General features: G+C 41.1%; 1 protein-coding gene across 1 annotated transcript; it reads right to left on the bottom strand.

The window, feature by feature from the left end:
* MRPS22 (mitochondrial ribosomal protein S22) lies at window positions 426-14254 on the bottom strand. Its single transcript, XM_005675507.3, has 8 exons — window positions 14027-14254; window positions 9619-9782; window positions 8362-8526; window positions 6725-6868; window positions 6327-6410; window positions 5014-5159; window positions 1517-1625; window positions 426-559 (listed from the first exon to the last, which is right to left on the bottom strand). Exons 1-8 carry the CDS (start codon window positions 14196-14198, stop codon window positions 464-466), a joined length of 1080 nt encoding a protein of 359 aa, XP_005675564.1. The 5' UTR covers window positions 14199-14254; the 3' UTR covers window positions 426-463.

A 14946-nucleotide genomic window follows, 5' to 3' on the forward strand; every position in this document is an offset into this window, starting at 1 on the left:
AATTGAGTATCTGTGCTATAATTTTCTAAACTTTCCCTTGACCTCACTGCATTATTCCCCTCATTCTATGTAGCTTTCTTATGCCTTCCTCTGACTTTGTCTGGTAGTACCTATTTCTAGAGTCAGCTCCCCTGACCTCATTAAGCTGGGCTCTGTTTAAATTACCAACTGACCCATTTGGTAACACAGAGACATAGTACTTTTTTTCTTTCTTTTTATGCTGTACTCATCTGACATGATTAGAGAAATTCATAACCAGGCATTTAAATATACTTCTTGATTATCCTCTCATAGCCTCGGAAAGTGAGTGGAGTAAACAGTTTTTTCTTTGTATTTCTGATAGAGGCACAATTTGGCATCTAAAAAACAATTTTATAAGGAACTCTCAATTTTGACATTTTTTTCAGTATCGATAGAAAACCAGCTAGAATTTAGTAAAATGAAGTTTATTTAAAAAATATTTTTAGGAAGCTGCAGAACTACTAATGAATGCTTCTTGGTAAGCTTGCAGTGTTAATTCTATATATGCTCCCTTCTGTGCTTCTGTTTTTGCAAAGACCTGTTTAAAAAAAAAAAAAGTTTTAAAATAGAGAATATACTATTGATAAAGTTCCTAGTGAAGTCCCAGTTTAAAAAACCCTCCACATTTCACAATATTTTTCTGATTACCAAACAATAAGCATACTACATGGACAGAAAAACAGTATCACAGTTAAAGCAACCTAATTCCAAACACCAGAAGTTTCCAAACGTGACTGTCATTTTTCAGAAAAAAATTAAGAAAACCTGACACTGCTGGATCAAAATGAGAAGCATTAGGTTCAAGAGAAATCCAGAGGATGGAAGTTAGCACTATGGTTTTTCACTTTAAAGAATGGGCTTTTCCTACTCTACCTATAATGTCACCACTGGTTGTTCTTATCCTCAGTAAGCTTTCTAACTGCTTTGCAGTAGCATAAAGTAATATTGGGACAGAAGCCAGATCCACAAATACATGTCTATTCTGAGCATTAGAAAAGATGAAAATCGTATGATGGTTTCCCCACATTCTGAAAAAAATTTCAACATTTACAGAGAAATCTGTGTAAGCCCATCGTTTTTGAGAGCTATATAGTTCCAAAATGAGAATGCACTATCCTCCCCACTTCTGGACAGGAATGTGACCAAACTGTCCGACATGTGCTCCAAAGAGCACAGGACCTGCCACCCACTATCTGAACTTCGTGGACCCAGTGGCAGCTGTTTCTATTGTCCAGGCTGAAGAAGTAGGGGCTCTAATCACTCTGGTTTAAGACCACGAATCTGTATGTGTTAGTCACTCAGGTGTGTGCTACTCTTTGCAACCCCCACGGGGTGTAGCCCTCTAGTCTCCTCTGTCCACGGGATTCTCCAAGTAAGAATACTGGAGCAGGTTACCATTCCCTTCTCCAGGGTATCTTCCTGACCCAGAGAGCGAACCCTATGATTTCTTCACTCAGTCACTACATGATAATGAATGTGAAAGAAGTCCCTTTACCTTAATTAACTGTAATCCCTCAGCAGCCTGCTCTTTGGCCTCTTGAGCTGACTGGCCATCAGGATGGAGGATGTGATAGAGCTGGACCAAGCTGGTGGCATCATCAGCTCTGGAGGGAAAGGGTTTACTGTTAGAAAGGGTTTGTTGTTTTCATTTTCTTTTTACATATTTAACTTTAGTTTATAGTTTTCTTCTTTGGCTTCACAATCCTATAAAAGTATATGCTGAACTTTATAAATTACATTTCAAACTTCCTTTGGGCCAGAAAAAAAACTTTTTTACAGCCTTCAGTTTCATATTTCAAAAGCATTTTCAGGAATATTGGCTAGTTTAGGTTTCACAGGGCAAGAGTCAATACAGGCGGGTACCCAGTTTATGAAAGTGAATATATTCAAAATGTGGCTGTATCCTTTCTGAAAGTGGAGCATCATTTCTCATAGAAACAGTGTTCTAACAGTGGATGATTTCCAGGCTGGCCCACATCACCAGCAGATAGTAATACAACTCAGAGGGTGGGTCTGTACCCTCATCCCACATAAGCCAGAGGCTGGTGGGCATGGGGATGCTCAGTCCACTTGCCTTCAGGTGCACTAGCAGTGACATCTGCTGAGGAATTTTCATTGAGACTCTGAATTAGTGGATAAATGCCTCTGAGAGGCATCTAGAAGTCCAAGGAAAGACTCCCAAGCCACCTGTCAATTCACAGGATCCCATTAGTTAAAAACCAGCATCCTAGGGAAGCAAATGTGAAATTATGCACTCTAGACAGAAGAGAATTCAGGTTCTCCCTCAGCAATCTGTCTTATGTCTTGTCACACAGCTACCCATGATGAAGCCAGAACAAGAGCTCAGTTCTTACAGTTTGTACTTAACCTTTTGAGAAACCTATAGACAATTTTTATCAACACTGAAAGTTAGCCTTCCCCAAACTAAATAACCTCTATCCTCTCACACAGTCAACACCTTCCATTTGCCACCTCAAAGCCCTTCTAGAGTGGAGTGGGAGTCGGGTAAAGAGTTTCTTAAGCCATGGTAACTTTAGAGAAATGCTCTGGGCTCATCCCAAAGCCTGTTCACCTGAAAGGTCATCTCTTGGTAAAACTGAGAAAACCAGAGCTGAGAAACCAAACTTTGCAGAGGAAAAATATTTGTTTAATGTTCATTATCAATCTGTTGTGTTTGTTGTACTCTAATAGCTCAACAAACGTGGCAACAGAAGATAACAGTCATTCTCTTAAGAGCTAAGCATGTGAGTCCATAAAGAGCTTAACTGGGTTTCTATATCTTGGTCACAGCAGGGCTTCTTTACATTCATGCTGCTGTATAATACCTGTTTCACGGACTGATTTAGCTTCACACCCAGCCTGTATTTGAAATTAAAAGCAGGTAAATCCGCATGTAAAAAAGATTTTAAAGCACCTCAATTCAAGACCAACAGGGAACTTGAGTGTGAAATAAATCTGTGCAGAATTCTGGCATGGGCTCCATTTGCCAAGGATATGCACCCTCTGCTGTTTAACCTGGGATTTGCAGCAAACTGTCCTGCTGATTCTCACAGGAAGTTTAAACTTACGCAGAGCAGGAAAGGTTAAGTACTCAAAATTCCCTCCCATTATGCAAATGAATTGCTTCAGAGGTAAAGCTTACATGTGATAAGCATTACTATAATAACTTAGGAGTACACCTTAATAAATAACTAATTTTCAGTGAAATACATTCTGTGTTGCTCTAATTTCTTGCCAAAAAATGTTAAATAATTTCAGAACATTTACAGCTGAGCAGCTTTAAATTCATTCACAGCTGATGCACCTAAAGGCAAGTCATTTTTGAACATGCTCATCATCACCAGCAGTCTCCTACTTACGTGGGGTGAAGGCATATTTCTGCCCTCTGAATTGGATTACACGATTACACCACACATGCTGGTGAAGAGGGCTGGCCTGGAAATCATTTCCCATTATGAATGTTTCTACGAGAAATGATGCTATTTCCATATGGACTTTCTTAAGACAATATGGAACTTTCTAGTTCCAAAGCCTTTGTGCGAATGGGTCAGATTACATGGAGGATAGATAGACTGAGTCAAAACTCCTTACATTCAAGGTGACAGTAATCACTAACCCTTCCTGTGACCTTCTTACTACAGCCATGCTTGTTTCTTTTTCTTGCCATTTTGATCTTTAACTCAACCAATGGAAAGATACTCAAAAGACAATTTTCTCTTCAGTGTCATCACAAATCATAAAGTATTATCTCAGCTAGAAGGCAGGGCACACAGCAGTTGTGTACTAAAATACAATAGACATTCTTTGTTTTATTCAACTTTGAAAAAAACCTGTAACCTTTTTAACACCTTAAAAATCTTGCAAAAACAAGGAGGATCAAAAGCAGGAGTATTTTCATAAATGATGATTTTTACTGAAAAGCACCCAGCAGACCTTATGTCTACTTCTTTGCATTTCCTATCTAATCTCCTTGTTCATTGCCAAGTTCACTGGTACCCAGAAGCATAAGCAAGGCTAGGGATAAGTCAACATCCAGGGTACACAACACAGGTCCAGAGTCATTTACTTTTTCAAAGAATCTAGCCATGTTTACATGACACAGAAGCGAAGACTGAGAAAACTGGGTTATACTGGAAAAACAGATCCATAAATAAACTGAACTAAGTGAAAGCTATCACTGGGCGTGCACGTGTGCTCAGTTGCTTCAGTGGTGTCCAACTCAGACCCCATGGACCGCAGCCCGCCAAGCTCTATCCATGGTACTCTCCAGACAAGAATACTGGAGTGAGTTGCCATGCCCTCCTCTAGGGGATTTTCCCACTCCTGGTATTGAACTCATCATGTCTCCTGTGTCTCCTACATTTTAGACAGATTCTTTACCACTGAGCTACAAGGGAAGCCCTTATCACTGGGCAGTACACTGTTATCACTGGAAAAATAACACAGATTAAATACAGGTTTGCCAACAACAAAGGTCTGTCTAGTCAAGGCTATGGTTTTTCCAGTGGTCATGTATGGATGTGAGAGTTGGACTATAAAGAAAGCTGAGCACAGAAGAATTGATGCTTTTGAACTGTGGTGTTGGAGAAGACTCTTGAGAGTCCCTTGGACTGCAAGGAGATCCAGCCAGTCCATCCTAAAGGAGATCAGTCCTGGGTGTTCATTGGAAGGACTGATGTTGAAGCTGAAAGTCCAATACTTCGGCTACCTGATGCGAAGAGCTGACTCATTGGAAAAGACCCTGATGCTGGGAAAGATTGAAGGCAGGAGGAGAAGGAGACGACAGAGGATGAGATGGTTGGATGGCATCACCTACTGGACGGACGTGGGTTTGGGTGGATTCCAGGAGTTGGTGATGGACAGGGATGCCTGGCATCCTGCGGTTCATGGGGTCGCAAAGAGTGGGACGCGACTGAGTAACTGAACTGAACTGAAGTATAGGTTTACTGTAATGATAATGAGAATTTCTTTACTTACTAAGATCATACTTACAAATCTCTCTGAATCTGGTCAATCAATAAACCATCAATCTTTTTCTTATTTACAAAATACCAAGCCATTCCACCAAAGTGTCTTGTTGAACGTAACAGGTCATACTTTCCGTATTTATCTATATCTTCATAGGTCTGATGATGAATCTATCCATACAAAATGCAATTTTTCAGAAATACAAAAATAAAAGTGAGCCAACATTACTGGATATACATCCACTAGCATGCAAGGTGTCCAAGAAAGTATTAGTAAACCAGGTCTCCTGATCTTGCATCCACTATCAATCATTAACTAGCAGGTATGATTAAGGACAGCTCACCACTGCAGAAGTGTGTGGAACCTGGAACAAGTCTGCCAGACATTTATAGCCAAATCAATTACTCTTCAGCAGCCATACACTATATATGAAGCACCTATTATATATATAGACCACTGGAAATAATGGACTTCCACTTCTTTCCCCTATCCAATCAACTATCCCATTCCATCTTACTAATTAATATTCCTTCAGTTCTTCCGGACTGATTTTAAATGAGGACTCTGATGAGGGCATTCCTATATTAAAAAGGCTGCTGACTGAAGTCCAGACTCGTCAGCCTAGCGTCTGAGGTCACCTGTGATAGGGCCCCATCTACCTTTCTAGCTTAATCTTGAACCACTTCCCTAGGTATTCACCACGTGTACAAGCAAAACAGATGACTGGCCATTTCTCAAGTCTACTTTTGTGTCCTGCCTATTGTTCGTACTTTCCTCTCTACCTGAAATACTTCTCCATCCGCTTGCCACAATGTTCCCTATCCTCCTAGAGCCCTCTTAGGCCTTCCCTGAGAGCATGTTGCAGCCTTCTCTTAGCACCTAACATCTTAGACCTATGGTGGTGATTATACTTCCCCACGATCTCTCCTGGACTGCAAGCTTCGACAAGGCTCCCTGTCCTAATTCATGTTGTCATCACCTGTACCTCCACAGTAACACCTTACACACAGAAGGTACTATATGATTATTAAATTGCAACATAAGACACATGCACTGAAGAAAAATCTGCCATCAGCTTTGGGTACTAACTCTATCACTTATTAGCTGTGCAACTTCCAACGAGTTACTTAACTCTCTAAGCTTAAGTTCTCTCATCCTTAAGGGTTGTTGAAAGGATGAAAATGTCTATTTGATGTACATCCAGCACTGGACAGGTGTTCAGGAATTTCCCTTTTCCTCCCCCTGTATTGAAGCTTATAACCTAACTCATTGTGTTGGACTAAAAAATCTTACTCATAACCATACTTACACCCATAATTTAGAAACTAAATACTCACTTTGATATAGTCAGCAGAATCTGGCTCAAACTGGGCAACGCAGAGATTGAGGACATCAACATGCCGGTCCTGACTGTACATGGTCTAAACCCACATAGCAGAGTTGGAATTAGATGAGAAGAAAAGAAAGTGCCGGACACCTGTCCGGACACCATGACAGCCCTGCCCATCCACACACAGGCCACATCTGTGCCCAGCATGAGGGAGGCAGAAACCACACACAGACCACATGTCACACCTGGATTCAAATCCCAGCTAACCCAATTACAAGACAAATGACCCTACTTATCATTAGAAATGCCTGTGTTTATCAAAGCAAAATACCCAGCAGCACCAGAGTCAATTGGTTCAACAAAGAAATCATCACCACTGCCTCTATGACCCCGAAGTCATCTTACCTCAAGATTTTCTTCCCTGAAAATTACTGGTGTTAAAACTCTACGGCCTTCTTTTGGGAAATAAATTTGAATCATGCGGTCCCGTTCTTCCCAAGAGGCTTTGCGTAGTGTGCCACTTGGTTCTCTGACAACAATAAAACGCTCCTGAAATAGAAAACACAAGGATGAGTTTGTGAGGGCTGATTTTTAGTTCCAGTGTCCCACTATGTACCATTACAAGAATAATTTGCAATCAACAACATAAAATGCAATGGGCAAACAAAATGCAATCGTGTGTATGATTTCAATAGTAATTTTAAACCTCAGATTTGGCGAGATTTGATAATCATTGCAGTGCCTCTGACAATCAAAAATCTAATGAAAGTATTTATTAAATATGAACTACAGTCCTAAAGTGAGTTGAATACATAAAATGATTCAACTAAAATAAGTTGAGATTCATCTAAATCCATTTCAGAAAAAAGAAGTGCTATAAACTTTTTAAATTGTTTTCTTATCCTAAAGTCTCACCCAGATAAGACTTGACTGTTTTATGGTCCATGTCACACCTCTGCGATTCCTCATTCTGGCAAGAGACAGATGTGTCAGAGAGACTGACTGGTGCACCTGCCTCTGGTCTCTTCACTCTCTTAACTGCCAAATCCCAGGCCAAAGGATGCTTCTTTCACCCACTGGGTGAATTCCACCCACTGTCTGTACCACTCAACTGGCAATCTAATTTAACACAGGCAGCATTCTTGACACCTCTTAGATACTGTTAATTGTTTCAGAACTAGAAAAGGTCAGGAACTGGATATTAATTCTTTACAAAACCCAGAATGACTTACACAGAGTTTTGCAAAGAGCTGATAAATGCTACACATCTGATTAATGTTTAAATTAACCAGATGGTAGTGACTCAACTCTTCAGAACTTTAATAAGAGTCTCTAAATGTGTTTTGAGCATAATATAATTAAAACTTTCATCAAGCACTGCAAACAGAAAAAAAAGAAGATGGTAAAGTAACACAGTTGTTCCTCAAACAGATTTTGGCAATTTGAATTCCAAGTTCCTTTCTCCCTTTCAGGTTATAGAATGCTCCCATAACCAGCCTTCACAGCACTGCAAACGTATATTAAAATACTTCAAAAATTCTAATAAAATGAAACTCTGATCCCATTCATTATGTCAGATATACAGGTGACTGACACAGACATGGACACTGCTCACATTGTGTCTTCTAACCGTAATCAATATGATAAAAGAGTATGGGGTGGTCCTTTTTTCAACCCTATCACTATTCAATACTCTACTGCAGTTTGTGGGCTGAAATGTAAATTACTCTTTTCACTCATTACTTGAAAAGGTTCAAACACAAAACTAGTGTATTTTATTTTATAAGTGCTAGAATGTTCTTTTGGAACTGCCAATCAAGGGAAAAGAAGCTAGACAATAAAAACTACAGCAGATGAAGTGGTGCCTAAAAATTATCTGGGCAAGTGTGATATTCTTACTGCAGATTCTGAAAAGTGAAAATCCTTTGGGAAGTCTGAGATTTTGGGGCATCAGCAAGCATTTCCATCTTCTCAAAAAGACTGAGCTTTTTGATGTCAATCTAGCTTGGGCAGAATCATTTTGCGATTAGACATAAACTTACCCGATGTGGTATGCTGTATGATATATCAGTAAACACATATTTGGCTGTTTCGGTTCCTTCCAAAATCTTATCTTCGGCTAACACATCATTTATTGGTGTTCGCTCTTCCAGAACTGGTGGCATTTTTAATCGGACTTTAGCTGCCTCAATCGCCTGTCTTGTGGCCTAATAATGAAATAAAATATATCTTAGGGAAAGCCACAGGTTACAGACCAAAAGGATCATCTGACAAAAGCAGATACTAATAAAAAAAAAGTGCTAAAGACTGCAGACAGAAGCTGTAGGCACAAATAAGTGAGTGAAAAGCCAAATTTGAGCTCCTGGGCCCTGGCCTTTGTCTCTGTATGAAAGCACCAGTCACAGGCTCAACCACTCTCAAAACAGCAAAGGGAGGCTCTGAGACAGAGCCAGGCCACAAGAGCCACCCAAAACAGGACAGAGGACTTCACCTACTGGGGGCTTACTATGTTCCAGATATTGCTCAAATACTCTGAGTGCATCTGGCTCCTTTAATGCCACAACTACCCATATGAGCTAAGTGTTACTGTTTAGAGGTCATTTTATGAGAGAAAATAGAGGCACACAATGTTATGTAAACTGCTAAGAAGCTGCAGCACTACAATTTGACCCTGGCAGTTTAACTCCAGAGCCCATGCCCTTAACCACTGAGCACAGTGCTCCGTGCCATACTGCTGACAGTGGTTACCTCTGAGAGATGAGAGGCCTTTCACTCTTCATGTGCTATATACTTTTCGGTATTTGAACTCTGCTATGGCTCTCAATGATTTTTGAGTTGAAAGAAAAGCAACAATCTCTCACATATTCATACATGAAAGGGTTTTCCACAAAGCACTCAATACCCATGACTGCAGGAGGGCACCTGCCTGGAACAGAATACTGTTCAGAAGGATCTCACAATCTCACCAAGCTTCAGCCTTAAAGCAGCTCACAACAAATGTTTCTGCAGGAAGGAGGCTGGAGCAGGAAGGACAGAGGAAGGATGCTAGGCTGGTTTTGGAGCAGAGGTGGTTCCGCCTGATAGCCAGACCTGAACCATACGTGCAGTCTGTCTAATTATGGCAATCTTCCCTACTCCTCTCTGCCAGACTGCACAAGTTTCTTTTCTCAGTTCTGTGCCTGGAACTCCCCCTCATTAGTACCTATAGAAAAGCAACTATCAGAATCTGGAGGGACCCTGAAATTTTTGTTTAATCTTTTAAAGAAAGATATTCTACCAATATTCCTGCATTCACATACCTCTTCCAATTGTGCCTGGGTCATTAGCTTGTAAGTTGGTGGCTTCGTTTCTTGTATTGCTGGCTTAAAAATCTTCAGTAAATCCAAGCCTGTCATCTTGATGAGTATGCTTTGGACTTCCTCATCCATAAAAGTAGGTTTCTTGATCTTTGGGCTACCAGATTCTGTTAAATAAATTTTAGTAAATAAGATGGCAAAAATGACAAGACAACAAGACATCGAAACGGAAAAAGTCAATGATAAAAATGATTAACACCATGTCTACCTCAGTATGCATAATGCTAATACCTACAAGATTCACTCATTCATTCATTCATTTAAAATTTACTGGGCATTCACGATGATCAAGATACAGTTTCTGCCAAAAAGGCACTCAAAATCTAGTGAAGGAAGCAACAGGAAAAAGAGTAGTTAATGCAATATTAATGACAATAACGGTTACTGCCAACCAAAGAATTGTTTCCTATCTGACAGGAGTTACACACATTTTCAGGAATGCTTACAACAAGCCACAAAGTATGTACTGATATCCCAGTTTTGTATATGAGGATACTGGAGCCTTGCTAAAGACAATTAGCTATTAAATGGTATACCTAGGATTTAAACCAAAATTTATCTGATTCTAGAACCTAGATCAATTTCAATTTACCATCATGTTCCTCAGAGTTAAGTGCTATATACAAGGGAGGTACAGGGGGTTGTGTGATAACAGAGACTGAAACTAAACTTAGTCTGGGAGCAGAGAAAGGCATGGTAGAGTCAAAGAATGCTTCCCAGGGGCCCTGAATAGGGCAGAGAAAAAAAGGGAAGGAAATTCTAGGCTGAGAGGTTCCAGTTAGGAAAGAGAGGCCTGGATCACTGGACACGATATGAAAAGGCCATGTGGTGCTATGGAAGAAAGCTGGACAGGAGCAGAGATGCAGATCCCAGCTCTGCCCGTCCTATTGTGCCTATCCCTCTGCCCAACCTCCATTTCCACTGTGGGTGGGGGAAGCCATTCCTTCCCAACCACCTCTTCCTCTGCTGGTCCTATAAATGCTGGGGTCCCACAGGATTCTGAACTACATTCTTCTTCTCTCCTTTCTCACATTCTTGATGGATTATCTCCTAACCTTCTGTAACTATTAATTACCTAGAAACTCTAAAAGCTGAATCTCCAGCCAGATCATCTTCCATCCAACTACCCAACAAACATCTCACATGTACTTCAATACTGCCAAAGCAGAACTCGTAACTTCTCTTCTGTCACAAACCTGCCTCCCCTCCTATCCTTAGCACCATCCAATAGGTCACATGGGCCAGAAACCTACAGTCATTCTTGACTTCCCCACTACCCTCCACATCTAGCCAATAGCATCAGTAATAAAAACGGTCATGTTAACAGCTAACATCTGTTAGATATTCACTATGTGCCAGTACTGACTGATACTTTTACATACTTGGTACATTTAATCCTCATAACAACCCTATAAATACTATGATTAGTCCCATTTTTACAAAAGGACACTGACACAAATCAATTGCCTGTTACATCTTATAAATTAGTCTTTAACTCTCTATTTCCCACTGCCACTACCCTAGTCAAGGCCATCCTATCTCTTGCCTCAGCCTTCTAACCTGTCTCCTTGCCTCCATTCTGACCATTCTCCACAGATCAATCACAGTCATCTATTAAATATGTAATCCAAACAACAGAAAAGATTAACAAAGAGGTGGTTCTTTGAAAACATAAACAAAACTGACAAACCTTTAGCTAGACCAAGGGAAAAAGTGGACCCAAACTAACAAAATTATAACTAAAAAAGACATTACAACTGATACTACAGAATTACAAAGGATCATAAAGGGCTACTATGAGTAACAATATGCCAGCAAATTGGACAACCTAGAAGAAATGGAAAAATTCTTAGAAACATACAATCTACCAAGACTAAATCAGGAAGTAATAGAAAATCAAAGCAGACCAATTACTACTAAGAAGACTGAATCAATAATTGAAAATCCTCCAGTGAAAACAGGCTCAGGACCAAATGGTTTCACAGGAGACTTTTCAAATGTTTAAAGACAAAGTATGCCCATCCTTCTCAAACTCTTCCAAAAAACTGAAGAGCAGGAAGCACTCCCAAACTCTTAAGGCCAGCATTATCCTGATACTGAAATCAATAAAGGATACTAACAGAAATCTACAGGCCAATATCCCTGATGAATACAGATGCAAAAATTCTCAGTAATTACTAGCAAACTGATTCAGCAGAACGTTAAAAAGTTTGTTCACCATGATCAAATAAGATTCGGGATGCAAATACGGCTCAATATACTAAACCAATCAACATGAAACATATTCATAGAAAGAAGGAAGAAGATTTCTTCGATAGATGTAAAAAAGCATGTGACAAAATTAATGATTTTAAACTTCTAACAAATTAGGTATAAATGGAACACACCTCAACACAATAAAGACCATAAATGACAAACACACTGCTAACATACTCAGTGAGGAAAGGTTGACAGTCTTTTCTCCAAAAACAGAAACAAGACAGGGCTGCCCACTCTCACCACTCCTATACAACCCAGTACTGGAAGTTCTAGTCTGAGTACTCAGCCAAGAAAAAGAAATAAAAGGTGTCAGAATTGAAAAGGAGTAAAATTGTCTCTCTGCAGCAGACAACATGATGTTATCTATAAAAATCCTAAAGACTCCATCAGTAAACTATTAGATCAACAAATTCAGCAAAGTTGCAAGATACAAAATCAATATCCCCAAACCAATACCATTTCTATACACTAACAACAAATTACCTGAAAAAGTAATAAAGTACCAAATACATAATAATATTTAGTACTAAATTTAACCAAGGAGGTGAAAGATTGCTTTGCTGAAAACCACAAAACGTTGATGAAAGAAATCAAACATATAATAAGTGGGCAGGTACTGTGTTCATGGATTAGAGAATTAATATCATTAAAATGTCCATACTACCCAAAGCTATCTACAGATTCAATGCAACCCCTATCAAGAGTTCAACAGCATTTTTTACAGAAGTGGAAAAAAAACAATTGACAAATCTGTATGGAATCAAAATCACAAGAGATCCTGTGATTGCCAAACCAATCCTAAGAAGAACAAAGCAGGAGGCATCCCACTTCTGACTTCAAGCCATTAACATTTAATCAAAACAGTATGGTCCTGGCATAAAAAAAGACACACAGACCAAGAGAACAGACAGTGCAGAAATAAACTCATGTATATACAGCCAACTAATAATTGAAACTGTGTCCCGAGTAGACTTTGTGCTCTCCCAAGGCGACAACCCTGTCTTGTACTGGTCTCTGGCACCGAAGGTCTCTTACAGTGCCTAATACACAATAGCGCTCAGCACTACATCTCACCTCAGACAACCTCACCCATTCCCCCCAGCTTCTGTTAACATTTTAACTCCAATGTTTCTCGCCTTATATGTAATTGCATATCTGACACCTCCACTTGAATTTCACAGGCATTTCAAATTTCAAATTTAATGCATCCAAAACAGATGTTTAATTCCACTCCCTTTCCCATCTCCTTACCTCATCCACTACTGCCGTTTCCCTCACTTCTCCTCCTCTCATTCCCTTCTAAAACACTCTTATAATTAATTTTCTCTCTCCGGGTACAAATAGGACTTACTCTCCACTCAACTGCTCAGGCCAGAAACCTGAGAAATATTAATAATACTGATTTCTCCTTTTATATCCAGATTCACAGTTATAACCAACCTCATCAATCCTACTTCCAAAATGGGTTCCCAAACTACCTGGGTTCAGTCTCATTTCTGGACTTTTGCTTATGCTGTTTCCTGCACTTGAAATGTTTGTTTTCTCAACACGATTAATCAAGTTTCAACTGTGATCACATTTTCGAGCTCCCCTGCCCTTCCAGCCTAGTTTGAGTGCCACTCTTCTCTCCATTGGAGAAGGAAATGGCAACCCACTCCAGTATCCTTGCCTGGATAATTCCACGGACATAGGAGCCTGGCAGACTACAGTCCATTCGGGCGGATATAGTCGGACACGACTGAGCGACTATCATTCACTCACTCCTCTATCCCCAATCACAGTCCAGGTCACACTGCACTGCCTCTTCCCACTGGACCACGACTTCCCTAGACTCCCTAAGACTGACGCAAAAACCCGGGTCAGTCTTAACCCCTAAACTTAGCTTGGTGCTCTACGAAGAGCGGAGCTCAAGCAGTGTTTGAAACATTCCAAGTTCAGGAAAAATCACCGTCCGAGCCGGTGCGTACAGGAGAGAGCCGCCCGGGTCTAAGGGCGCGCCACGGGAAGAACCGGGGCCCCCGCGTGGGTCTCGTCATCAGAAGGGCTCTAGATCTCCCAGAACGCCCCAGGGGACGCCTAGCAGGTCACTCACCGGACTCGGAACAGAGCCCACGGCATGGCGTTCCCGCCCCACAGACCCCGGGCAGAGGCTGGAACAGGTCGCCGGGCCGGGGCCGAGAGCGGGCCCGGAAATAGACTCGCCCAGCACCCCGAGAACCTGCATGGAGATTCCACAACGATAAAGACACTCTGAGGGTCGCCATGATTATCCGGGCCACTTACGCCGGAAACGGCTGAGAAAGATGCTGGGTCTCACGCGGTTCGCACGGCACCCTGGGAAATGTAGTCTGGATGAAGGAGGAGGAGGAAGCGACGCAATTCCTATTTATGAAACAGTAAACTTGTTTAAAAATAGATTGTTTCTTGTAAACAGCTTGTTCACACGTAAAAGGTGTTTATATGCTCTTTTTTCTGGACCTTTCCTTTCTTTCCATGGCTCTAAATAACAAATTCCCACTTCCAGCCCAAACCTTTTCTCCCAGCCCCAGGTTTAAATTCAACTGCCTAAGCATCCTACTTCTCCATTCAAACTTCTCACGCCCCCAACCCCGCCCCCACCCTGCCCCACTACTCCGGACAAATAACACCTGATTGTAGACCCCGATTGCCGTGGCACCTATCAGTTCAGTTCAGTTCAGTGGCTCAGTCGTGTCCGACTCTTTGCGACCCCATGAATTGCAGCACGCCAGGCCTCCCTTCCATCAACTCCTGGAGTTCACTCAGACTCACGTCCAACGAGTCCGTGATGCCATTCAACCATCTCATCCTCTGTCGTCCCCTTCTCCTGCCCCCAATTCCTCCCAGCATCAAAGTCTTGTCCAATGAGTCAACTCTTCGCATGAGGTGCCCAAAGTACTGGAGTTTCAGCTTTAGCATCACTCCTTCCAAAGAAATCCCAGGGTTGATCTCCTTCAGAAAGGACTGGTTGGATTTCCTTGCAGTCCAAGGGAC

The sequence above is a fragment of the Capra hircus genome, chromosome 1 (genome assembly GCF_001704415.2).
Source record: "Capra hircus breed San Clemente chromosome 1, ASM170441v1, whole genome shotgun sequence".
NCBI classification, from domain to species: Eukaryota; Metazoa; Chordata; class Mammalia; order Artiodactyla; family Bovidae; genus Capra; species Capra hircus.

Coding starts and splice junctions, on each gene's coding strand:
- MRPS22 (XM_005675507.3), bottom strand. CDS start 14,198: ATGGCGACCCTCAGAGTGTCTTTATCGTTGTGGAATCTCCATGCAGGT. Junction 9,783..14,026: donor TGGGCTCTGTTCCGAGTCCG/GTGAGTGACCTG, acceptor TTTATTTAACAG/AATCTGGTAGCCCAAAGATC. Junction 560..1,516: donor AGGGATTACAGTTAATTAAG/GTAAAGGGACTT, acceptor TTTTTTAAACAG/GTCTTTGCAAAAACAGAAGC.